Source organism: Gopherus flavomarginatus, chromosome 6 (genome assembly GCF_025201925.1).
Source record: "Gopherus flavomarginatus isolate rGopFla2 chromosome 6, rGopFla2.mat.asm, whole genome shotgun sequence".
Taxonomy (NCBI): domain Eukaryota; kingdom Metazoa; phylum Chordata; order Testudines; family Testudinidae; genus Gopherus; species Gopherus flavomarginatus.
This window is the reverse complement of record NC_066622.1, coordinates 109,531,046-109,558,980: the sequence shown is the minus strand read 5'-3', so window position 1 is coordinate 109,558,980 and position 27,935 is coordinate 109,531,046. Positions and strand designations below refer to the sequence as shown.

At 41.1% G+C, this 27,935-nt stretch overlaps 1 protein-coding gene across 1 annotated transcript in view; it reads right to left on the bottom strand.

The window, feature by feature from the left end:
* Positions 1 to 27,935, bottom strand: part of DNTT (DNA nucleotidylexotransferase) — a 158,321-nt gene that overhangs the window by 104,666 nt on the left and 25,720 nt on the right. Inside the window, exons 4-6 of the mRNA XM_050959508.1 lie at positions 7,799 to 7,969; positions 6,478 to 6,549; positions 5 to 128 (exon numbers count right to left, since the gene is read on the bottom strand). Of these exons, the coding sequence (XP_050815465.1) occupies positions 5 to 128; positions 6,478 to 6,549; positions 7,799 to 7,969 (367 nt within the window). The remainder of the gene's footprint in view (positions 1 to 4; positions 129 to 6,477; positions 6,550 to 7,798; positions 7,970 to 27,935) is intronic.

Below are 27,935 nucleotides of genomic sequence, written 5' to 3'. Positions count from 1 at the left end.
TTACCTGCTTTCTGCATCCTTGATAGCTTCAGAGTCTTGTCAGCTTTTACTTCTTCCAGCGTTCGAAAACCCATTCTGTACCATTTTTCTGATGTCTTCAATCCCACTCCAAAGACAGAAATAAATAGCTAAAGTAAACAGAACAATGCAGATTTCAATGTAACTGCAGACATCTGCTGAGACAACACAGTGCTGCTTTCAAAAGGAACAATGGATTAACATAAAGTAAAAAACAAACAGGTTTGTGTGTACAACTAAAACATAGGGCAAAATTCAACCTCTTAGGATTTGTTGTACGGGTGTACCTTCCTTTCTTTTTCGGTTTGGTTTTTTTGCATGATTACCCTGTGCAGCCAAATGGCTATCATACCTGAACAGTTTTAATTAACATGAAATCTAAAAAAAATACAGCAGCATCTCAGCATCTTGGCATGATTTTGCTAAATATCTAGGATTTTCAGTAGTACTAAGCAACTATACTTACTCTTTCACCATTCAAAGTAACTGTTTAAGTAAGACAAGCAGTAACCTTATATATCAATTTAAAAAAAAAAAAACAACCCTCTTCTAAGCCAGCACTACATTGACTTTCTAGCATAAAGGAGAACTGCCTCTACATTGTCTGTTTAGCCTCAGTGACATCCTGATTTTACTGTTTCTGAACTACAAGCTGTTGCTTGTACATCTCCTGATGTTGATGCCACTGCACTCCCATGAGATGGGGTCAGCATGAACATTTTGGCTGTTAAGGACTAAGTTGATAGAAATGAATCTCGATGCCCACAAGACAGAACTGTGGATATGGATGGTAAGTACACAGAGCAGTTATCTAGATCCGAAAAAGTGTCCTACAGAAACATAAGGATTTGCACTTGATGCTGAACACTTTCTAAGAAGGAACTCAAACACAAACGGAGAGGCATATTGTTGCTTTGCCCATTGTAAATACAGTTCCAGTCCTGCAGCCCTCACATGAGTCATCCCATATTTCACAAATATTTCTTCTAGTAAAAATGCCAGAATGTGCTGTCTACCAAGTCAAGCTGCATCTCATATTATACCTAACTCAGCTCAGCTGACCCTCTTCTCCTTCATCCATTTACCCTTCATGCAGACAAAAGACAGTGATCATCTGGAAAAGGATTGATGGGGTTGGTCCCCTGGATTGATGCCAGATGTTTCTTACCCCTCCTGAACAATCATAGCCCAGCTTTATTCATAGATTCATAGATTCTAGGGCTGGTAGGGACCTCGAGAGGTCACTCATGGCAGGACCAAATAATGTCTAGACCATCCCTGATAAACATTTATCTAAACCTACTCTTAAATATCTCCACAGATGGAGATTCCACAACCTCCCTAAGCAGTTTATTCCAGTGTTTAACCACCCTGACAGTTAGGAACTTTTTCCTAATGTCCAATCTAAGCCTCCTTTGTTGCAGTTTAAGCCCATTGCTTCTTGTTCGATCCTTAGAAGCTACAAGATGAATACACTTTCTCCCTCCTCCTTATGACACCCTTTTAGATACCTGAAAACTGCTATCGTGTCTCCTCTCCGTCTTCTCTTTTCCAAACTAAACAAACCCAGTTCTTTCAGCCTTCCTTCATAGGTCATGTTCTCTAGACCTTTACTCATTCTTGTTGCTCTTCTCTGGACCCTCTCCAATTTCTCCACATCTTTCTTGAAATGCAGTGCCCAGAACTGGACACAATACTCCAGTTGAGGCCTAACCAGCACAGAGTAGAGTGGAAGAATGACTTCTCATGTCTTGCTCACAACAACCTGTTAATGCATCCCAGAATCATGTTTGCTTTTTTTGCAACAGCATCACACTGTTGACTCATATTTAGCTTGTGGTCAACTATAACCCCTAGATCCCTTTCTGCCATACTTCTTCCTAGACAGTCTCTTCCCATTCTGTATGCATGAAACTGATTGTTCCTTGCTAAGTGGAGCACTTTGCATTTGTCTTTATTAAACTTCATTCTATTTACCTCAGACCATTTCTCCAATTTGTCCAGATCATTTTGAATTATGACCCTATCCTCCAAAGCAGTTGCAATCCTTCCCAGTTTGGTATCATCTGTAAATTTAATAAGTGTACTTTCTATGCCAATATCTAAGTCGTTGATGAAGATATTGAATAGAGCCCATCCCAAAACAGACCCCTGCAGAACCCCACTTTGATTCAGGCTATGCAATTGGTTGCTCCTCCAGCTCTAAGCAGCCCTTTCTTTTTGGCAAGGAAGGAGGAGACTGACGCTCCACCCCTTTAGCTGAGCTGAGGGAGAAACAAAGGGTCATTGAGGTTCTCCTGCTGCTACAGCAAGGCCTTTCATCCCATTCACCCTCATGCAGTGGGAGTGGGGGCTTTGGGCAAGTGGATGATCTTTAAACCTTCGGATACTGTAACTGATAAGCATATAATGTTCTTACATTGTTAAATCATTGTTAAATCATTGTATTTTTCCATTCACATCCATGTACCCCTACATTTTACTATGTCATGTCACAACTTTGGGGGCAGACGGAATCTTTGCAGAAAAAGAAATATATTTGGTGGTTTGGGCTGAGATGGTAGATAGGAGAGGGTTTTATGTATCTCCCAGAAAGATGGTATTCAGTATGTAGCTGGGACCATAAGATTAACCAGAAATGATGGACTGGAGTCTGTTTCAGTGGTGACTCTATCCCTCTCTACAAGGGTAAAGTATAGCTTAGTGCAAGCTATTTGTCCAGAGCAGGATGCTTTCTCCATCAGTTTTGACTTTGGGATCTACCAGTCAGGATAAGAGCTGCTCAAGGTCAGTCTGAGTGCTATAGCCACACTTTGGCGCAAAGACTATGTTCATTCCCCTCCTCCATTTGCTTACATTCTTGTTGGTTACTTGGTTATTAAATAAAGTTGCTGCCATTGTGCCAGAAATTATCCACTTTTTGGAAGTACATTTTTGGGAATCCCCTGGGCCATGCTATTACAGGAATATTAAATCCATATGATTAAAAACACAATATGAACATAAACAAAAACAAAAGAAAAGTATGTAATGTGTTAAATGTCATATGAAATACAAACACTTTATGGCTACTTCAAATATTACTCAGCATAGTCAATGTCAATTGATTTCATCAAGGCAGAACTACAAAAACAAGTTAGACCAGCTTGCAGGTTCAACTGAAGCATCTGATTTTTCAAGATACATGCTGAATATTTTCATTCATGAATCAGTGTTCTCTGTTTGTCTATTTATGCTAATTCTGACATTTAACTCTTTGTTTCTGCTCCCAGTTTAAGTCAATATCCTCTTTTACTACAAACCAGCCAGTTATATCAAGATGCTCAAAGAAACCTACATTTATACATAACAGTAGTAAGATGCACAAGAGAAACATGTCTTACGACTTTGTTGTGCCACTTACAACATCAATATTTGTATCAGTCATTCTTGAGTAAGGCCTGTAAATCTATAAATAAGGCAAGTCAATGGAATTTTAGTATGTTTCACTTCCATCCATTGCTAAGTAATTTTGTACATCAATTTTGTTTCAAGAGAAGAATGTAGAGCAAAATTCTAAAATATAAACAATATTCAGTGGATCAATCTCTCAAATGGATTGTGATATGAAAGTGGAGAAGAAAACATCCCTGCTTTTCCCAGAGCATATGTTCTTTATACTTACTTTGTCAATATTGTATCTCTGAGTGATTTCATTGCCCGTTCATATATGTGATGAGTGGCTGCACAATTTTCTTTTTCTATTGAATCTACAACCTTTGAATTCAGACCATGCTAATTTTATCTGGTGTTTTTCTAATGAGATTAATTCTTTGAAAGTAATTAAGATAAAGAAAAGGGAAGGATGAAAATCTGTATAATTTTAAATAGGAATTACCCTACATGTTGTATATAATAGATAAGATTATCTATTCTTTGTTTGGAACATGGGTGATTGTAAGAGAATATGATTACATTTTCAATCTTATTTTAAAAAATCATTTAGATTCTTATCTTTTAATGTTTTTGCTAGTGTTGCATTTTCAAAAGGGTCTGTTATTGGTTGTAGAATGATTCCAAGAAACTTTATTAATGCTTAGCAATGGTTAGAGAGCAGTAGTAAATGGACTCTATTGTTAGTGAAGGAAAACAAAATTAACTTTGTATTCTCTACAAACTGCAGTTCTTTAGCATTCACTGAAGTTAGATCCATGAAGTTCTCTGCCGAAGGGTCTTTTGGGTTATAAATATTCCATTTTCATTATTGTATATGTGGTCAGGACTGAGCTTGTGCTGGTAAAAGTCATTGTACATTTACTCCCACTGTACCACAGTTCCTTTCAGTATTGACAAGAATTAATGTCAATAAAATACATTGTCATTCATATTGTGTAAAGCTAAACACATGCTATACAGTCTGAGTTGCTCAAAGAATAACCACATAACATTGTTGCAATTTGATAACTAAAAAAAAATCATATTTATATATTGCTTGGTTTGTTGATAATTAAAAAACCCATAGCACAATAGGTAGCCTATTGGCTTAGTGTGCACCAGTTTTCACCTCTGCAGACCTAGCTTAAAATACAGGATTCAGTCACACAAATTTGGAATCAGATTTTGGCCAGGAGTTTTGTAGTCTCATCCTATTTTTCAGTGCACATTTGCATGCATCACAAAACTACCACACAGGTTGGAAACATTCAGAATGATTGATAATCTATGTGCAAGAGAGGTCTAGCATTACTGTTGTAGTGGGGTTGCAGGGCAGGCCTGTGGTGCATTGGCAGAACAGAGCAGGCTGGGAAGTTTGCACAGCAGCCCACTCTCCCACTGGCCATAGTCCTTTAGACAGGACTATATTAACACAAACTGGGAACTTTTTAGTTCGCACCGTCAGCAACCACATGGGCGAGTTACAGTGTAGCAATTTAATGTACACTGCTGTAGTTCAAACTACAGTGGGGCAGTGCAGACGTAGCCAAGTTAAAGAATCACACCTTTTTCAATTTCTCTTCAAATGAGAGTTTTTCCATGCCCCTAATCATTCTCGCTACCCTTCTCTGGTCAAATGCAACAAGACCTTTATTCAGTATATTAAGGATATGTCTACCCTGCAGCTGGCCCAGGCCATCTGACTCTGGCTCAAGGAACTTGGGCTATGGGACTGTTTAATTGAGATGTACACATTTGGGCTTGGGCTGGAGCCCAGACTCTAGGACCCTGTGTGGTGGGAGGTTCCCATGGTTTGAGCTGCAGCCCAAGCCCAAACATCTAAACCACAATTAAATAGCCCCACAACACGAGCCTTGCAAGCTTGAGTCAGCTGGCATGGGCCAGCCATGGGTAGGGCCAGCTCCAGCTTTTCTGCCACCCCAAGCGGCAAAAAAAAAAAAGACGCGCGTCGGCACTTGGGCGGCAGCTCAATCGCACCGCTTCTTAGCGGCAATTCAGTGGCAGCTCAAAGAGGAAGAGAGGGAATGAGGGACCCACCACTGAATTGCCGCCGAAGACCCAGACGTTCCGCCCCAATATCAGATGGAGTGCTGCCCCTTCGAATTGCCCGCCCCAAACGCCAGCTTCCTATGCTGGTGCCTGGAGCCAGCCCTGGCCGTGGGTGTCTAATTGCAGTGTAGATATAACCTATGTGACCAGTACTGGCCCCATAAGTACAGCTTATCTTCTTCACTTGTGTCCTTATATCATCACAGTTTTTGGCAACAAGCTGAGGTGGGTGTTAGCAAAAGAACACGACTCCCTTGTTTATAGTATATGTGATACCAAAGACTGCTATGCCTGGAAAGACACACTCATCAAATTAAAATGTTCTCAGGGATAAACTTCTGAAACAGAGAGCCTCTCTGGTGGAGAATATATTGAATGTTCACTAAATGGGAACTGTTCTACTACCTCATCTGATTCTGAACTACTTTTTATTCAAGCTGAATTCTCATGTACTTCTAAATCTAAAAGTAGCCAGCTAACAAAGCCTTCCCTCCATCCCTGCCTGCCTCCTCTCCCTGAGAGGCATGTTTCAGCAGAATGAAAGATAGATCTTAGTCATTATCCCGAACCTGACATTTTTATAAGATCAGAATAAGGCTGTGCTGCGCCATAGTCATGACTAATGAACCAAAAATATATTGGGTTAAGCCTAAGGCAAAAAAGGGTATATGTTACATCAATTTTGGGGAGAAAATTACCCTTTAATTGAAGTTCAACAGCAAATTACATTGTATCACATTAATTAGAAGATGAAGGGTAACTGATTCAAAATTATTCTCTTACTCTATCACAGTCCCTATTTTTAAGTGCTGCTCTTTCTCTGAATTCAATAAAATTCAGTACTTGTGATGCTCCTTTATTTTAAAGTCTAACTAGATTCTTAGACATGTTGAGTGAGAACCCAAGATCTCATGAAAAAAAGTGATCTTAAACACTTTTAAGCAACTACAACAAAACTAAGACAAATATACTTACTTTAAATGATTGGTATCGTTCATCAGTTAACACGTCGTTAGCTCGAGAACTCTCTCCTTCTTCAATAATCTCCTGTATATACAGTAATAGGTTACTTCTTACTTCTGAAATTATTCAACTGTAATATAATAGTCCAGTGGGAATTCTTATCAGCAGAGAGAGAGAGAGAGAGAGGGCACCCTTGTTTTATTCCTAAAGATCAAATCCTGAAATCCTTACTTAAGCAAAACTTCCATTAACTCAAGAATGGAGTAAAGGTTTGGTCCACAAAAAATATTGCACATTATCAAGCAGCTGGGCGTCAAGTTATTTTCCAGTTGTCAATCGGATTGCAATTACTTCACATGTTTTACTGAGCTGTTCTGAAAATCATATTTCAGCATTTGATTGAGTTTATTACAAACAAACCCAGAAGCACTGTGACAATGGATATATTTTTGCTCTGTGTAAAAAAAAAAAAAAAAAAATCTCCATTCTATTGTGCAGGAGATCTGAATCGAATTCCCAGTCCCCAGGCCAGCAGAGGCTAAGAGCATTGTAAAGGCAGTATTCTCACCCTATGAAGGAAAGGGGAAAAGGGAAACACAGTGAATCAAAACATTCAGCAGTGACCTCTCCAGATAACTAAGGCATTCTGCTCTATTGTCTCCTGAAATAATAGTGGCTGAGACACGGGGTCCTGAAAGGACCAAAAACTAAAGCAAGGAAAAATTTAGGGGGATTCGCAAGGGCCCAACAGGAATGTGGAGTTTACCCCTCACCTGGATGAAAGGCTTTTCTGTAAGTAGGCAAGAGGGCGAAATTAACACTAAGGCCTAGATTCACAAAGGTATTTAGGTATCAGTGGGATTTAGGCACCAAAGTACCTCTGTGAATCTGTGCCTAAATTACTAAAATATGTACAGGTTTTGCCAAAACAATATTTTCAAAAAAGCATTAAACTAACAAAATGATTTTGCCATTCACTGTGCAGAACAAGTCATATATGAAGAGGTATTAAGTCATCTAAATGAGAGAATGTAGTTTAAAGCAAATACTACACATGGTATCTCATTATTTATTCTTCAATTACCTGAATTCATTAGGAATGTTTCTGTGACAAGTAATGTTTATTGTAAATTTAAGGAATGCACAAAAAGTCAGATTATTATAAAAGATACACAGAAGTTACTGACTCTTTAATAATAGAGGATAACCTAATTCTAATACAGGAGAAACACAAAGTTATCCCCACTGACACACATCTTGCCCCCCCCCCTTTGGCCTCTAAAATTTAGAGCTGTAAAATAAACATCTAGCAGGGAATTCACTGTAACATTACCTCAATGACATTTCTGATTTCACTTCCCATGCAAGGCAGTCCTTCTAGATCGTCCATTCTGACTATAGTAAATGGAAGGAATTTCAGCACAGAGGCTGCTCTCATAAATGCAAGGCAAGATACTGCATTTTCTCTGAACTCATAATTTTCAACAAGTATCTCAAAAGCATCCTGGGATAAAAAACAAAAACAAAAAGGAACCAAAGTTAATAAAAGCTGAAATATTCTATATGCCCCTTAGAAAGCTTAGAGTTTGCAAACTGATTCACAGACTATTTCTTTCTACTATGGCACACAAACAGTAAAGCTGGCTGGAAACATTTTGACAGAACCATTTTCTGTTGGAATGTGCAGTTCTGCCAAAATCAAAAACACTTCAAGAAAATGTCAATTTTGTAAAAATTTCATTGAGGAGGAAAAAAAGAAAGGTCTGACAGTGACAAAATGTCCTATTTTGACATTTTTAAACCAAACATTTTGACATTTTTGGATACATTTTTATTTTGCATAATATTATATAATATAAAATAAAAGTTAAGACAAAGTGTTTTGATTGGTCCAAGACTAATTTTTTTTTAACATTTTCCTTCACAGAGAATTTTGAAATGTTTTGGTTTCATTCCAATTTGGAGTGAAGCTGAATTTCAAAATCCTTGACTAAATGGAATTTCTGTCCTCCACACAGCTCTAACCGGAAGTGAATGACCCACAGGCACATGTTTTCATATGAGTGCTTAATTAGCAGCCTGGTACTTGAGCACTAGAGATGATTTAACCACCTCCATGTATTTAAGAAAACTCTCCAGAGCCTGACAAGGTGAAATAGCTTCTGCAAGTTTTCAAAATCTGCTCAAATGTACTTTATTCAGCATGTCACTACATGACATCTGTGTTTCTCAAATACAGTCAAAGAAAAGTATGTGGCAGGCCCAGCAGCCCCAAGAGTTTGTTCTCTTCTTTCAACTTACAGCCATGTTTCTAGTCAGCCAGCTCAAGTGACAGCACTTGCCCCTCCCCTCAACTTTTCAGCCTATACAAAGGGGAAAAGGCATTCTTCGATGACTCTTCACTTATCCTTGGCTTGGTTTATTGAAGCTCCTGCACTCACAAACTGCTTGACAGAGCAGTAGTATTTACTATCCACATTAACAAAGGTCCAGACTGACCCTTTATGATCAGCCCTGTGTAAAGAGTAGTGAGGAACTCTCACGGAAGTTCTGACTCAGAATTCCTTTCCTGCTTCCCATCTGACCCCCACATCTCCTTGGTCTCCGGGAAAGTAACTTATTTCAGCCCTCATTGTGTATTTACTTTCTTTTTAACGCTAGTTTAATTCTATTGGCTGCCAGGCTGTGGAGGCTGGTGGGACAGGCTTCATCCACTCCCTGTTTCTCTCCAACCCCTTCCTGGCCATCTACTCAGCAGGGTAGGTAGTACTGGGCATCATGAGATATGCACTAATATGTAGAGGCTGGGAGAAAGTCTTACTCTTCCTTATTCCCAATGTGCTTCCCACCCTGTGAAGACCCTTTGGATTAGAGAACAGTGGGGTTTAATTGGCAGCCCCCTGAATCTAGATGATGTCAGCCACCCCTTCATTGTTCCCTGAAGAACTTAGTGGCTCATGGATTAAAGGAGGGAGCAGAAGGGAAGGAGTTACATTACTGCTACACGAAGACAAGAAACATAAGCAATGAGGGTTTCTGACAGTTGAGGGATTATGGGTTGTTCAATTAGCATTAACACAAAGTATCCAAATTCTTCCTCGTCACACTAGATCTCCCCAAACACCCTGCTTTCTGGTATATTCTCTTCAAACATTTTGCACAGCTCTGATCAAGTACGCGAAATCTCACAAAAACCCAGTTGGTTTTGTAGACATAGGAAGTTCTGTGATTTTGTGTAGATCTTCAAAAAGCACTCACGTTTTTGGCTGCTAATCTGCACCAAGTCTTTGTTAATGTATAGGTATGGTGAGAACAGAGCAAGTGTAATACAGGCAGAGTGAGCCAACACCAGAGCAGATACAGCAGCTGATGTTACCTAGAGGAAAGACAGCAAGACTACCCAACTCTGACTGAGCAGTGTTTCTCTTTTATCCTCTAATATTGAGGGCTTGTTATGCATGTTTCAAGGTTAGATTTAAATTTATTTGTAATTAATTTATTTATTATTCATTAGGTCTGAAAGATTTAGATTTTGCTTTGAGTTTTAATTTTAGATTATGTTGTTCCTCAAAATATATTAGAGACAAAAATCAAGTTAAAGCATAATGACTCGTACATCTCAAATTCTACCTGCTTAATATTTCTAGACATACTGTGCCTGGTCCCAGCCCCACTGATTTACATCACGATAGATTCTGTAGAGTTAATCTTAATTTACACCAGTGTAAAGGAAAACAGAATTTGGCCCAGTAGATTGAAAGGGCACAGTATGTCTGGAAGTTTTTTTAAAAATGTCCTTAGCTGGGTTCTAATCATTTAGTTTATTAAAACTGAAAAAATTTTTCAAAATTAATTTTTAATTTTTGCTATGAATATTGATTACATTTCACATTTCAGTCAGCTTGGACAATACAAATAAGCCAGTTAGAATGCCATGGTGTTAGGGTTGTAAACAATGCAGGGTTGTGTTTAATGTGAAAGAAAATAATTGTTTTCATGGAAATATTTCTATTGACTTTAGAATTTGTGAAACATCATTTTCAACAAAATGTAAATGTTAAAAGAGGTACCTTTTATTGAGTAAAAGCTTTTTTTCTTTTGCCTCGCTTTTTCTACATTCTCACCTGAAATGCTCTATTCCTCTCTGTTCATTGAACATCTGTTCACCTTTTCTAACTCGGAGACTATTGTGGCAGATGTTTTGCTAGGGGGTGCATTCTGATTTAGGAATATTTGCTTTACTATTTCTAGTTTTTTCCATCCTTTCATTTAATCAGGAATTGGTTTCACTCCAGTTAGACCCAGTCAGGAATTCATAAATAATAAGGCCAGAAGGGACCATACTGATCATCTTGTCTGACCTTCTGTATAATACAGGACTTCATTGAAATAGTCACGATGTTCAAGCCATAAACGGCTTTGTGTAGTGTCCAGCCTCCTTCACTTGCATTAAATGAAATGATGATCTAATTTAGGAGAGGACCACTTGCAACTGTTCTACCTTCTTTTCCTTCCCTGGACTCAAGACGATCCCAACCAAATTGATTTACCTTCTAAGACTCCAATCATGCATTCAGTTGTCTATGATTGGACCTACATGCTCATACATATTCTGGGGAAGTCAATGGGGTTCTGCATTCTGCATGGGCATGACCTGTGTGCAAGATCAGGACCCAAGATCCTTTGTTCCATCAGTAGACAATGTTTAACCTTATTATAGATACATGTCACTGATTCTACCACTAAGCAAAACTATATGAAGTGCATTGTAGCCTTTTTGTGTGTCTTATATGCTGAATTGAATGTTAACATTCTGCCTGCTTTCCTGCAATCTTCTTTATATAGCTAATAGCATTCTCACACAATAGGTCCAGAACCAATTCACTCTTGAATCTCTTATGGTTTCCCCTGTTGTTTTCAAGCACAAGCTTCTTATAACACAAACTCATCAGGGCATCATCTTGTTACAAAGAATTTTGTTTGCTATATATCTTTTCTGCAGGGTAACCTTATTCCTTGCTTTCCCCAAAGCTTAGTCACCTTTAATCCATCTCACTAGAGGAATCCTATTTCTAGCTATATATTTATTTACCAGCTCCTGCTACCAGACTAATAAGTGCTGCACTCTTCTGTTTTCAGAACATCTCATGTAAGACCTCTTGAGATAGGGAGCTGTTTAGGAAGATGTTTGATTTGGTAGCCTCTGTAGCTATTTATACTCAGTTAACCCTTGGGTATAAAAATTTACAGGGAGGGGAGAAGATTTTTTTCTGAGACAAGACTGTCTACTAAAGCAATCCATAAAATCATAGGTTCTCATTAGCCTTCTCTAAAGCTGTGAAGCTAATTTCTAATTATAGATATAGATTCATTCATTACACTTTCATTCATTCATTTGCCTCATTTTTTAAAATATTCAATTTCTTAATTTATTCATTTCTTTATATACATTTTTAACAAGGGTTTGTGTGTGAAAATTATATACATGATTTTTTAAAGGAAGCTATAGACAGCAACAGAAAACTAACTTAGAAAAGGGGACACATCCCATTTGTGCACATCGAAGGATGGGAGATCGCACTCCACAGAGATTCACCCAGTTATTGGGGGTGGGAGGGAAGGGCATATATAGCACCTTCACACACCAGTGCAGTATGGCAGCCGAAGGGAGATTCATCCCAAATTGGGGTTAGGTGGCCAGAAGGTGTTTTCATTAGACTGGCTGGAAAACAAGAATTCTTTTTCATGAAAAATGTTGAGGTTTTGGGATGAGAGAGAGAATTAGTTAATACCTTTGTGATTACAGCAATAATGTGGGATGTGGTAAATCCAGTTCAGGTCCTTGACCAAATCAGGCAGAGCACCCCACATAAAACCCTTCTATCCATGTTGACAAAATTTTCATTGGAAAGTTTTCAAAGGTCCAGGAGGGAATTTCTCATCAAAACCAGAGAGATCCTCACACTAGAATAGCCCAGTGATTAGGATATTGATCTGGATGTGACAGATCCCAGTGCAAATCACTGTTAAAAATCAGGCAGAGTAGGGACTTGAATCCAGGTCTCCAATATGAGTGCCCTAATTTTTAGGCTATTGGCTATTCTTAGTTAATTCTCTCTTACCAGGAAGTGCATTCTGGACCTGAGAAACCTTCCCAACAAAACTTCAGTTAAAAGTGGTTTCGCTAAATCAACAGTTCTCAACAAAATAGTTTTGCTAAAAATTCCCAACCAGTTCTAGTTTCCACCACTAGTTTCACATCAAGAGAAAAGAGTTTTAACCTCTTCTGGGAGCTCCATGGCAGGCCACTGAATCAGTGCATCCTTAGCCAAACCTCTCGCTAGCCAACCCTAACCGTTTTACAGTTTTACTAGCTGCCTGCAGGTCCTTGTGTGGAAGAAGGACAATGAAGCAGGGGTGTTACGCCATTGCAACTTCTTTCTGGGTGAAGTTTCTATAGCAGGGAGCGTGTTGAGAATGAGGTCAAAAGAGTTGCTGCCAATACTTTTTCTTACTTGGTATAAACTATAAAACAAAGTGGTAAACTAAGCTCACACAAAAAATCAACATTAAACTCAGAATTAACACACTAAACAATAGTGGAATTATGACCTTTTAATGGCAGAAAGTGGAAGTGGTTAGGTAAAGTAGCTTAGATTTAAGACAGTCTCTCCGTCTGTCACCTAGGGCAGAATCTTGCCTTTTTTCCCACAAATACAGCAGCTGGCCAAGAATGGAATTTAAATCTGAGGGTTGCACTGGTTGGGAAACTAGCCACTGTGAGGCAGGGTATTACAGTATTGCCACCCCCAACCATTCAAAACTCATGCCTCAGGCACCAGAAAGTTATGAATTTGGCTTAAAATTCATGAGATTAAAAAAATACATTTGTGCTTCTTTTTTTTTTTAATTTGCCCTTTTTAGGATATCCTCATTTCACATTTTCAGTCTTTTTCCTCATCCCTGAGAGCTAAGAACTAGAGCTAGTAGAAAAATTTCAATCAAACCAGTTTTTCAGAAGAAAATTGAGTTTTTGACTAAATGAAAATTTTTGTGAAGAGTGTTTTCTTGTTTTGACAAAAAGTCTAAAATTTCCATTCTGTCCTACAGCCAGCTCCACTAAAATCCTACTATTTTATTTTTAATGAAAGCTGAGTGTATCATGTAATCACTTCACTGAAGGACCAGAGCTTTAAGAAAAACAACAAGTATCATGAAACTCACAATAAAATCACAAGAATTGGCAACACTGGAATTGTCATGTTGGGAATAGGGCAGGGGCAAGGAAAACACAGAGGCAAGTGGGGTTTCAGTGTTTTTTTACAGGTAACCTGGCAGTGATGTAGACAGCACTGCTTCCAGATTAATCCCTATAGTGCTGTTCAAATGGGACGGTCTAACAGTCAAGCAACTGTGGAAAGACCCAGACACAAAAGTTAAAATAACGCTCAGCTTCAGCAGCCAATCTGAAGCCAAAAATAATATGCTAGGAAATTATTTACCTGTTAAGATGGGTTTAACTCCCCCACAAAGATGTTCGTTCTCAAAGGCTGCAATGGTCACCAAACATGTGCTCTTATAAAAATGGAAGAGTAGGCTTATGCTCAAAATAGGCAGTGAATTCAGAACTGTCTGAATTAGCCACCAAGGAAAGAATATTTTATCACTGAAGATAGCAATTATATGAATTTGAAGAAATTGGGATCTCATTTCTAGATATATTTGCATAAAGATGTTGAGATAGCTCAAAGAATGTCAGAGCTCCATTCCACCTAGCCTCTTCCCTCCCCCTCCACAATCCTCTCCTTTCTTCCTCTCCTTATTCGTGTATGTCTTCTATTTTATTATTTTTACCCAAACCCTCATATATTATGTCTATGTAGTATTGTCTGGGTTTGTATTGCCTGGTCTTGCAGCTTTGACAAGGTGTAAAATTGCATAATTCCATAATTCTACTGGACAGCCCGTGAAATGTGCAGTATGTGGAAACATATAAATAGTAAAAACCAAACAAAACAACAACAAAACTAACAAAAAGCAAAGGAAAAAGGACCAGAGAAAAGTCTGCAGTGATACAGAAAGAGGCAGAGCATCTTTGGGGACAAAACAGGTTTCCTTGTTCTAGTATAATTGCTTGTTCGGTGTTAAAAGAAAGGGATTCTTTCTCCAGTTCTTCATGAGAATGACACCCACCACTCCAGCAAGGGCAATTTAGGAGTAAGAGATTATGGTCCAGGTTATGGTGACATTATCAGGCCTCCGCCCCACCCCCATGTTGTTACTCTCAGTACAGCCTGCGCACTTTAAAACTCCAGAATAAAGCTCACAGAAAGCCTCAGTTGTGAGAGACTTTTCTTTTGCAGATGGTTGGCCCCAGCAGGTTTACACAGAGAACAGAACCTAAAAGTATGGCTTCCTGCCTGCTTGTAAAGGTAAACTAGACAGACAGAATATATGTAGAAAACAATTTCAGCAGGTAATTGCTATCATCATCATCATCATCATATTCTTATTATGCCTCTAGTGTTTAGGGCAGTGACGAAGCTTCTCCACTCCTATCTGTTTCTGGCAAGTCTTTCAATGGCTCCCCAGCTGTGCCTCAGGTTTTTCAGCTTGGCTTCCACAGCTCTTCACAATGTGGTTTTCTAGTGGCCTCATTTTCTCTTGCCTTCAGGTGTTCATCTTATTGCTACTCTGGTGATGGAATCAGTTTCCATCCGAAGCACATGATCAATCCATCTCCAATGTCTCCTGGCAGTGATGGTGCTCAGATCCTCTTGGCTGCACTGTGTCAATAGATCTTGGTTTGAGATTGTTCTGGGTCAAAAGATACGGAGGATTTTTCTAAGGCAGTTTGTATGGAATGAAGACAGTTTGGACATGTCATACTTTCTCATTCCCCAGCATTCAGCACTATAAAGTAGCGTTGAAAATACGCAGCTCTGATAAATCTTGAGCTTGCATCTTGTGTGCTCTAATGATCCCCAGAATCTGTGTTGGTGGGGGCTTTTTGCTTCTGGTAGATTCAACCATGCCCCGCCCCACAGACCAATCTGGCCAGAAAAAACAGATACTCTCATCCTCCAGGTTGGGGGTTAGGCACAGGGTTAACAATCCCATCCCATAAAAAACAAAATATGTTATGGAAACAGCGACAGAGAAATCGACCATTACTGTGTGTGATGGCCTTTAGGAGTCAATGTCCCATATGGCTGCCAGTGGTGAAAGCCGAAAGGAAGCCACTGGCATGAAGACTGAAGAGCTCAACACCAGGACAAAACTGTCCTCTGGTGTTTGTGCCTTGTCGTGGCGGGATAGCTTGTGTAATTGCTATACAGTATGTAATAATGATACATGATTGTGACGGGGTGTACTTGGCATTTGCAGCTCCCTATAGGAGGCCCCATGGTCCAACTACAACCTGCCCCATGAAGCAGCAAAGTGGTAGGAAAGGAGCATTGAAGGAGGGTGTCATAAACAGATAGCTAAGGGTTAATGTCTCTTTCACCTGTAAAGGGTTAACAAACAGTGACCTGCAACACCTGACCAGAGGACCAATCAGGAGACAAGATACTTTCAAATCTCTTGTGGAGGGAAGCTTTTGTGTGTGTTTTTGGGTTTGGCTTTGTTCTCTCGGGGTCCTAGAGGGACTAGAGGTGCAACCAGGTTTCTGCCAATCTCCCTGCTACAGTCTATTATCTATTCAGAATAGTAAGTAAGTACCAAAGGCGGTCATAGTCTTTTAACTTGTTTTTTTCCATTTGCAGATGTGTACTTGCTGGAAGTAGCTAAAATTGTGTTTCTGCTGGAGAAAGCTTCTTTCTATTGTCTATAAGCTAAAAACCCCTGTATATTTACCATCTTGATTACAGAGACAATTTTTATGTTTTTCCTTCTTTATTAAAGTTTTCCTCTTTTTTTTAGAATCTAATTGATTTTTTTGGGTTATCTTTTGTAAGACTCCAGGGAAGGGAGTCTGCACTCACCAGGGAATGGGTGGGAGAAAGGAAAGGGAAGAGGGAAGAAAAACCTGCTCTCGGCGTTTATCTCTGTATCTCTCCCGGGGAAGAAGGGGAGGGGGAAGGGGTGATTCAAGGAATTGAATCACGGTGGTGTCCTAGTGTACCCAGGGCGGGAAAGAGCTGGGAGAAAGAAAGGAGGGGGAAGGAAAATGGTTTATTCCCCTTTATTTTGAGACTCAAGGAATCTGGGTCTTGGAGGTCCCCAGGGAAGGGTTTGGGGGGACCAGGGGGTATCAGGCCCCGAAATTCCTGATTGGTGGCAGTGCTACAGAATCTAAGCTGGTAATTAAGCTTAGGGGAATTCGTGCTAGTACCCATATTTTGGACGCTAAGGTCCAGATTTGGGAATTATACTATGACATGTTGGCAGCGTGTGGGAAAGATAAGAATCCAAAAGCCAGCAAGATTATAAATTTTCTTTTCTCTGCTAGCTGCTTGTAAGCAGAGAGAAGGGTTTTGTTTTTTTTAAACTACAGCCAGAGAATTTTTTTTTCTTTCCTTGCTCCGTTCTGGCTGTGCATAGATACTGCCTCAGGCAAAAGCCATTACGTTTAACAAGGGTCTTTTGTTAGACAATAGAACTCCAGCTGTGAGTCAACTACACCAGCATAACAGATATGCAAATTAAAAGTTTTTTTTTTGTTTCTAAGTTATCAAGAAAGGACTTTAAAGAAAAAGAGACTCTGTTGCTAAGCCAACCCCAGGAGACATCAGAGAGCCAGCAGTTCAGACAATAAACACCAGAGGGCACCCCAACACAAGAAAACAGGAACCATGACTTCCAGGACAAAACTGGGTGCAGAGGGACAAATCAAAGAAGCAGACCACAGGCGACAAATGGGAAAAAGAGGTGGAGCTGAAAGAAAGGGAAGAAAACATCAAACTGGCAGCCTACAAAAGAGAACAAGCAGCCAAAGATGCAGCCCACCAACGAGAGAGGGAGAAACACCAACAAGAAATGGAAAAACAACAAAAACAGAGTGAAGAGAGGGAAAAAGAGAGAAAGCATGAAATGGACTTGGCGCGGGCAAGGCAGGATGCTCCAGCCAGTCCTAACAACCCTGCGCCAATGATTGTTCCACATCACAAGAAATTTCCTACCTACAAGGCAGGTGATGACACTGAGGCCTTCTTAGAAAATTTTGAAATGGCCTGCCTTGGGTACAGCATCTCTGAAGACCAGTACATGGTAGAACTGAGGCCACAGCTCAGTGGACCCTTAGCAGAGGTGGTGGCTGAAATGCCTAAGGAGAACATGAACGATTATAAACTTTTTCAAACCAAGGCCAGATACAGAATGGGGATAACACCTGAACATGCCCGTCAGCGGTTCACTAAAATGGAAACCAGATGTGTCATTCCCCCGACATGCCTACCACATTGCAAAGAATTATGAGGCCTGGATATCAGGAACAAAGGTTAACAATATGGATGAGCTGCACCTCCTGATATAAATGGAGCAGTTCTTAGATGGTGTTCCTGAGGAAATAGAAAGGTACATCTTAGATGGGAAACCCAAAACGGTAATCGAGGCTGGGGAGATCGGAGCCAAATGGATGGAAGTGGCAGAAAAGAAAAAAACTACTGTCAAGGGGAGCGAATACAGTAAACCCTATAACCAAGGACCCCACCTACAACCCAAGGAAAGCCACAGACTACCTATTCTCCCACCTCACCAGTCTCCAGTAACCCACCTCGACCCAGTGACCAGTCAGCTGGAAGATGCTTTAAGTGTAATGAACTGGGACATATAAAGGCCAACTGCCCAAAGAACCCCAACCGAGTGCAGTTCATTTCACTACCATCACAACAAAGATCCCCAGGCCCAGATGCCTCTCAAATACCCTTGGAGCGAAGGGAAAATTTGAGAGTGGGAGGAAAGAAGGTTACCGCGTGGAAAGATACGGGGGCACAAGTGTCAGCTATCCACCAATCCTTCGTCGACCCCAAATTCATCAACCCAAAGGCCCAAGTGACAATTTACCCCTTCATGTCACAAGCTGTAGACTTGCCTACAGCTGAACTGCCTGTCCAGTACAAAGGCTGGTCAGGAATGTGGACTTTTGCAGTCTATGACAATTATTCCATCCCCATGCTACTGGGGGAAAACTTGGCCAACCAGGTGAAGCGGGCCAAGAGAGTGGGAATGGTTACACGCAGCCAAACCAGGCAAGCTTCCTGACCCATTCCTGTTGCTGAGCTGTCCACAGAGGCCTCGTCTGTGTTACCAGACAGAGGTAGTGGACCCGGATCCCATGCCAACAACTGAAACAGCCACAGTGCTTCCAGTCCCAGACCAGGAACTGGAAAAGCAACCAGCACCAGACCGTTGCCAGCACTGACACCAGCGCTTGCAAATCCATTTTCAACCCCAACGCCAGAGGGTGCCAGCGAGCCTGAACTGGCAGAAGCAGCAGACAACCACACCCAAGAGGCTCAGCCAGAGCCTGAAATACCCTCTGGTGCTCCAGCGGGGAGCGGTTCACCAGCAACGGAAACAACCCCATCACCTACATCGCTTCCAGAGGGACCAAGCCCAAGTCCACAGTCTAAGGAAGAACTGGTGTCTCCAGCTTCAAGGGAACAGTTCCAGACTGAGCAGGAAACAGATGCCAGCCTTCAGAAAGCTTGGGTTGCAGCACGGAGCACCCCACCACCTCTCAGCTTTTCTAACCGATCCCGGTTTGTTGTAGAACAAGGACTTTTATACAAGGAGACTCTTTCTGGTGGACACCAGGAAGACTGGCATCCGCAAAAACAGTTGGTTGTTCCAACTAAGTACCAGGAGAAGCTCTTAAGCTTAGCCCATGATCATCCTACTGGCCATGCTGGGATGAACAGAACCAAAGACCGGTTGGGGAAGTCCTTCCACTGGAAGTGGATAGGCAAGGACGTTGCCAAGTATGTCCGGTCTTGTGAGGTGTGCCAAAAAGTGGGGAAGCCCCAAGACCAGGTCAAGGCCCCTCTCCAGCCACTCCCCATATTTGAGGTCCCATTTCAGCAAGTAGCTGTGGATATTCTGGGTCCTTTCCCAAAAAAGACACCCAGAGGAAAGCAGTACATACTGACTTTCGTGGACTTTCCTACCCGATGGCCTGAAGCAGTAGCTCTAGGCAACACCAGGGCTAACGCTGTGTGCCAGGCCCTAACAGACATTTTTGCCAGGGTAGGTTGGCCCTCACACATCCTTACAGATTCAGGATCTAATTTCCTGGCAGGAACCATGAAAGAACTGTGGGAAACTCATGGGGTGAATCACTTGGTTGCCACCCGTTACCACCATCAAACCAATAGCCTGGTCGAAAGGTTTAATGGAACTTTGGGGGCCATGATACGTAAATTCGTCAATGAACACTCCAATAATTAGGACGTAGTGTTGCAACAGTTGCTTTTTGCCTACAGGGCTGTACCACATCCCAGTTTAGAGTTTTCACCGTTTGAACTTGTGTATGGTCACGAGGTTAAGGGGCCATTACAGTTGGTGAAGCAGCAATGGGAGGGGTTTACGCCTTCTCCAGGGACTAATATTCTGGACTTTGTAAGCAACCTACAAAGCATCCTCCGACACTCTTTAGCCCTTGCTAAAGAAAACCTAAAGGATGCTCAAAAAGAGCAAAAGGCCTGGTATGATAAACATACCAGGGAGCGTTCCTTCAAGGTAGGAGACCAGGTTATGGTCTTGAAGGCGCAACAGGCTCATAAGATAGAAGCATCATGGGAAGGGCTATTCACGGTCCAAGAGCGCCTGGGAGCTGTTAACTACCTCAAAGCATTTCCCAATTCCTCCCTAAAGCCCAGAGTGTACCATGTTAATTCTCTCAAGCCCTTTTATTCCAGAGACTTACAGGTTTGTCAGTTTACAGTCCAGGGAGGAGATGACGCTGAGTGGCCTGACGGTGTCTATTACGAAGGGAAAAAAAGACGGTGGCGTGGAAGAGGTGAACCTCTCCACCACCCTGGAACATCTGCAGCGGCAACAAATCAAGGAGCTGTGCACTAGCTTCGCCCCATTGTTCTCAGCCACCCCAGGATGGACTGAACGGGCATACCACTCCATTGCCACAGGTAATGCTCACCCAATTAGAACCCCACCCTACCAGCTGTCTCCTCATGCCCAAGCTGCTATAGAACAGGAGATCCAGAACATGCTACAGATGGGTATAATCCGCTCATCTACCAGTGCATGGGCATCTCCAGTGGTTCTGGTACCCAAACCAGATGGGGAAATACGCTTTTGCGTGGACTACCGTAAGCTAAATGCGGTAACTCGTCCAGACAACTATCCAATGCCACGCACCGATGAGCTATTGGAGAAGTTGGGACGTGCCCCATTCATATCTACAATAGACTTAACCAAGGGGTACTGACAAGTACCGCTAGATAAACCTGCCAAGGAAAGGTCAGCATTCGTCACCCATGCAGGGGTGTATGAATTTAATGTACTTCCTTTCGGGCTGCGAAATGCACCTGCCACCTTCCAGAGGCTTGGAGATGGTCTACTAGCAGGACTGGGCGAATATGCAGTTGCCTACCTCGATGATGTGTCTATCTTTTCTGACTCCTGGCCCGAACACCTAGAACACCTGGAAAAGGTCTTTGAGCGCATCAGGCAGGCCGGACTAACTGTTAAGGCCAAAAAGTGTCAAATAGGCCAAAACAGAGTGACTTACCTGGGACGCCAGGTGGGTCGAGGAACCATAAACCCCCTACAGGCCAAAGTGGATGCTATCCAAAAGTGGCCTGTCCCAAAGTCAAAGAAACAGGTCCAATCCTTCTTAGGCTTGGCCGGGTACTACAGGCGATTTGTACCACACTACAGGCAAATCGCTGCCCCACTGACCGACCTGACCATAAAGACTCAGCCGAATGCAGTTAAGTGGACTGATGAGTGTCAGAAGGCCTTTACCCAGCTTAAGGCCACACTCATGTCTGACCCTGTGCTAAGGGCCCCGGTCTTTGACAAACCATTCCTAGTAACCACAGATGCATCTGAGCGTGGTATAGGAGCAGTTCTCATGCAGGAAGGACCGGATCACAACTTCCATCCTGTCGTGTTTCTCAGCAAGAAACTGTCTGAGAGGGAAAGTCACTGGTCAGACAGTGAAAAGGAATGCTACGCCATTGTGTACGCCCTGGAAAAGCTACGCCCATATGTTTAGGGACGGCGGTTCCAGCTACAAACCGACCATGCTGCGCTGAAGTGGCTTCATACTGCCAAGGGAAACAACAAAAAACTTCTTTGATGGAGTTTAGCTCTCCAAGATTTTGATTTTGAAATTCCACACATTTCAGGAGCTTCTAACAAAGTAGCTGATGCACTCTCTCGTGAAAGTTTCCCAGAATCCACTGGTTGAAATTTGTCCTTGAAATGTAGAAAGTCTTGTAGTTTACATACTTAGTAGTATATGTAAAGGTGCATGTGTTGTACTAATCTGTTTATTCTAAAGTTATAGGAAGAAATCACCGCCGGTGAGGTTCCCCACTGTCTGCGATTTGGGGGGCGTTATTAAAGTTTTCCTCTTTTTTTTTTAGAATCTAATTGATTTTTTTGGGTTATCTTTTGTAAGACTCCAGGGAAGGGAGTCTGCACTCACCAGGGAATGGGTGGGAGAAAGGAAAGGGAAGAGGGAAGAAAAACCTGCTCTCGGCGTTTATCTCTGTATCTCTCCCGGGGAAGAAGGGGAGGGGGAAGGAGTGATTCAAGGAATTGAATCACAGTGGTCTCCTAGTGTACCCAGGGCAGGAAAGAGCTGGGAGAAAGAAAGGAGGGTGAAGGAAAATGGTTTATTCCCCTTTGTTTTGAGACTCAAGGAATCTGGGTCTTGGGAGTCCCCAGGGAAGGGTTTGGGGGGACCAGGGGGTATCAGGCCCCAAAATTCCTGATTGGTGGCAGCGCTACAGAATCTAAGCTGGTAATTAAGCTTAGGGGAATTCGTGCTAGTACCCATATTTTGCACGCTAAGGTCCAGATTTGGGAATTATACTATGACAGAGGGTCCTTGAGATGTGGCTAGAGAGGCCTACAGAGGCCTCACAGCAGTTCAAGCAGCCAATCAGCACCCAGCAGGGTCAGAAAAAAGGAGCTGCAGGGCCTGAGAGATCAATCCGTGGTTGAGACTGTAGGGGCAAGGGAGGGTGCTCCTCTCTGGCCAAAGGCCCTTAAGGAATAACCCAAGTTTGGTTCTGGCTACATTTGCTGGGTTTGCAGGCAGAGAGAGGACCTAAGAAATCTAACCTTAAGGTAAAGGGTGAAGCAAAAAGGGGCCAAGTAGGAAGTGGCCCAGGGAGAAAGCAGCAATGAACTGAAATCAAGCAGTATGTAGCAATTGTTTATAAGGTCCCTGGGTTGGAACCCAGCATAGAGGTGGGCCTGTGTTCCCCTACCAGTCACAGTGGCATAAACCTCAAGAGTGAGGGGGGACAGAGCTTATTTGAGAGTCCAAGCAAAGGACTGAATTTAAAGGGTCTAGAGCTGAGGCTGAAGACCCTAGTGAGGGCAAGAGAACTGATAATTTATTGGACTCTATTACCCTGGAATGAATTCATTTGGACTTTGTGACTTGGCTGGAGGGCCAAGCCACTGAAGACCTACCAGTGTCAGCTGGCAGCCTGCAAGGCACACCAGGAGTATGAAAAAACCCTGCAATACTACACCTAGCCACCAAAAGGCACTTAGAGGTGAGTGTCCACATTGCAATGACTAAAGGAGTCTTCTTCCTCATTTGACTTACAAACTAATGAAGTCTAAGGATATTTCTTTTCAATCCAAATAACAAGCTTTCACCTGAACACTTAAATAGATGCATTTTCCACAGAAGTTCAAGTTGAGCTGGCATTAGCTATCATGATAAATGTAGCTATATATAATACAATAGCACTGCTATTTTAAGTAGTTACTGCTTTCTGCTTAGGGTAGACAGATCTTGGAAAAGCTGTTTCACTACCTTTATTTAAGAAGACAATCAGATGTAGCATTTTAGTCAGGGGTTGTTGACAGTCAACGAGAAAAGATTATCAAAGCACTTTCTTTCAGTCTAGTTTGCATTACTCAGTGTTTTCCTACCTTTGCAGAGCTCATTAAGCCCTTTTAAATAAACATTTAAACTAGTGTTGAATATGCATTATTCGCTGTAGAAAATATTGCCTGCAAATACTTCAATTAATTATAGATCTGTCTTCTTACATTAAGCAAGTTTTGACTTTTTTTATAAAATTGTTCTACTTTTTTAATAAGCAACTTATTTCCAAGAATAGTAGCTACCTGTTCAATGCCATAGTAGTGCATTGGATAACATTCTGCAGAGGTGGGGTGGGGGGAAGGCACATGAAACAGTTCTAAATTAAGAGATTTTAATTTTCTGAAATTGAATCAAAAGAAGCTTGCAGCCTAGTAGGGTATCACTGATGAAATCTGTGTGCAGTGATATAATCAGGAAAATGTTACTGGCCACTGACCAATTCTAACCCTTCAGGGCTTCTTAACTTAAAAGGTTGATGTATCCTACCCTGCTTATTGATGAAAAACAATACAGCTTGATAGTTTAAATGAAAATAGTTCAGTGGAAAACCAAATTTCTAGAGATCTCTAACAGATTTAAGAGTTTCATCATCTCCAGAGTATTCTCCAGAGGATGAGGCTTTAATTAAATGTGAAAGAAAGCTGGGCAAAATTTCAGCTCTTCACTTTCTGAAATGCTTTTATTGCAAAATTTCCTTTCCTTGCCCAGTCCTCTATCTAGCACATGCTGGTGACATGGCTAAAATTCAGATGCTGAAAGAATGTTGTTGCAAGTGGATTTCACTGTTTGACTTTCAGGACCAACTGTGCTCTGACACAAAAGCATACAAATTTCACTGTGCTAAGTGAAAAGGTATGGGGGGTGTATTGGGGAGAAGCTTTGAAGTTTAGTTCAAACTAATAAAAATACAAGTTGGTCCTCTTTTGCATTATATGTAAAATTTGTGTGAAGCTCTTGCATGACCTCTCTGTAAGCAACGAAGTAATTTAGTTACAGTGGTGCTTGGAACGTTTTGAATCTGTATGATCTATGAACCTTTGCCAGGATGGAACTGGATTCTTCTCAAAATTCTAATGTAGAAATAACATACCAAAACCTATTTCACTGTGTCAAGACACAGACTGGCCTGAGACCACTGTGTCATTCTTGGTGGCTTTTCCACCTGAAGAAAAGACTTAGTAGTCAAGATGGAACTCACTTCATTTGGCCGAACATTACATTCATTTTTATCTCCTGTCCTATAGTATTCAGTTCTTAAATCCCCAGCTGTGTAGCTACCACTCCAAATAGTCAGACTGAATGTTACCCACAAGCACAACTGCACAGAATTTGTAGCCACCTAGTAGCTTTGTAATTCCATTAAATATTTTCTCGAGTCTTTTAGAAACAGCTCCTTCTGTCAGCTTTCTTGGGTTTTAAATATCACTTTGCTCTAGATTTCTAAATTCTAGCATTATTTGCTGCCTGAATTTTCAGTCTTCGGATTACAACCAGTGTATTAGAATGGCCTACTCACCTCCTGGTTCTCTTGGCAATCACCGGTCATTAGAGTTTATCTATTTGCTTCTATCATAGGTTCTTTATGCTGGCCTAAAATCAGAGATTCACTTTTCTTCAAGGGCAGTTCCCCAGCAGTCTCTTCTTCTTTTAGTAATACACAATAATAGTTTCTCTTAGAGTGTGCTGTTTTTAACACAATCCATCCTTCAGTTAAAACCAAAAAAATTAATATCCCATGAGAAGGCACAGGGTCTTCTACTTTCCTCTTCCTAGATGAACAGGAGCTGTGTAAAGTCTCCACAATAGCCCTCACCTCTCTCTTCCTCTCAGTCCATCAGACTAGATTAAAATAAAACCAAGGTTCAGGAACTAAACAGAATAGAAATTCACAACACCATTCACAGTGATGCTATTGGTACTCGTGCATGGTCTTACATCAAAGGAAACTTTGTTTCTCATGAACCACAGTAACAAAGCACCTTAATGAGCTTGATGCATGGAACTCTAGATATGGGCACTGAAAAGATATGGACCTTCAAGTCAGGGGTATGGTGTATGATTAAGAGGTTATTATCTTAGTTGAATGACCAACATCGTTTGAAAGATTGCACTAAATGGCAGCAGAACAATCATTTGACTACTCTTATAAGTCAGCTGTTATGAAGAGTCATTATTATTTAAGGGCAATAAATAAATATCACTTTAGCCACAACTCCTATGACTTGATAGCTTGTGGAGAGGATGGACTTATTACGTATCCCCATGCTCCAGGTGTCCCTAAACCTTCAGCTGCCAGAAGCTATGACTGGACAGCAGGGGATGGATCATTTGATAAATGGCCCCGTTCTGTTCATTCCCTCTGAAGCATCTGGCCCCTGCCACTTTCTGAAGACAGGATATTGAGCAAGATGGACCATCTGAGCTAGATGGACCATTGGTCTGATCCAGTATGGCCACTCTTATGTTTTTATCCATTCAAAATAGACACAAGTTAATTTAAATAGGATTCTTAATGAATAAACAGCTTAAGTACAGTGGGCATATTGGAACTGGACAAGGTTCACAAAAGGGCAACAAAATGTAGGGGTATAGAATGGCTTCTATATGAGGAGAGATTAATAAGACTGGGACTTTTCAGCTTGGAAAAGAGACACCTAATGGGGGATATGATAGAGGTCTATAAAATCATGAGTGGCATAGAGTGTAAATAAGGAAGTGTTATTTACTCCTTCTCATTATACAAGAACAAGGAGCCACCAAATGAAATTAATAGGTAGCAGGTTTTAAGCAAACACAAGAAAGTATTTTTTCACACTGTCAACCTCTGAAACTCCTTGGGTGTTGTGAAGGCCAATACTATAACAGGGTTTAAAAGGGAGCAAGATAGATTCATGGAAGATAGGTCCATTAGTGGCTATTAGCCAGGAAGGGCAGGAATGGTTTCCCTAGGCTCTCTTTGCCAGAAGCTGGGATTGGGTGACAGAGCATGGATCACTTGATGATAACCTGTCTGTTCATTCCCTTTGGGGCACCTGCCACTGTCCACTGTCAGAGGACAGGATACTGGGCTTGATGGACCTTTGGTCTGACTCAGTATAGCCGGTCTTATGTTCTTTTGATCTGATTCTCCTTTCACTGTCATTAATGTAAATCTTGCCTTATATCATGAGTCAATTAGGAGACTCAGGCAAAATATATATTATATATAAATCCTAACAAGTAAATTTGAATTTACTAAATAGTCATATTCGATCAAGCCCCATAATTCTGAGTGGCCAAGAATAATTCATTGATATTCACAGTAAACAAACCAGGATTATTATTGTTATTTTATTTAGTTGTATCATGGTAGTACTCAAAAGCCTCAGCCATCAGCAGGGCCCCATTGTACCAGGCCTTGTACAAACACCTAGGAAGAGCTCCAAAGACCTTACAACCTAATTTTAAGACAATAAGTGAAGGGGGTCGGGGAAGATGATGAGGGAGCAGTAATAAGATTCTAAGTGCAACCAGATGGATCTGAATCATTTGTGTATAATAAAAATATAAATATCAGCTAACACCAACTGCCCTCAGAGAAGTCAAAAGTAGATGCTTGGTTTCCTGTAGATATAACAGTAGAAGTAGATCTTGAGGAAAATTTGAAGGACACAACAACAGTATTCCATATAGTATGGAAGAACGTGTGAAGGCAGTTGTGGAAGAAGAGGAAAAACAGGCACTCAAGGTTGGCACCGTTGATAGAGAATGACAATGCTGTAAGAGCATCAGCACTGTTGTATTGATTCTAGTTATTAACTGTGCAGCTGAAAGTGTATAGTATAATGTTAAAACACAAAATGCTAAAAGGAAATCACTTACACTAAGGAAATCACGTGTACTAAGTATATTGCCAAAGGAAGTAGCATAATTTCAAAAATAGGGTGTAAATTGTGATTGCTGCAGGGTCTAAAAGTATTTTATATCCTAGCTGTGTTCTAGATAGGATTCTGAGCAAGCCACCTACTCCTTTTGGTTAGGTACACATAGAGCATAACTTATGTTGCTATTTTGACACATCATCTAGAAATTTTCTTATAAAAATATTATGTCTTGAGGAGCTAGAGGATGTTGTGGGGCATATGTTTAGTTTAATGTATTTCCGCCTACAAGAACCCAAAGTTGATTGTAAAATTAAAGCTAGGGCCTTGTTAGTCTGATTTAAAATAATAAAAATAAATTTATTAAGTTACTGGAGTCACTGAGACAGCTGACTTTTGTAACATATTTCTTTAGGTTCAATAATCACATGCAAAATGAACAGAAAAGAAAATTAAACAACCATTGTTTTTTCCACTAACAAAATGGAAAGACAGACAATAAGGTGTCCTTGGACAGGTGAGGTTCTGTGGCATGCAATGTGCAGGACATCAGACTAGATGATCCCTTC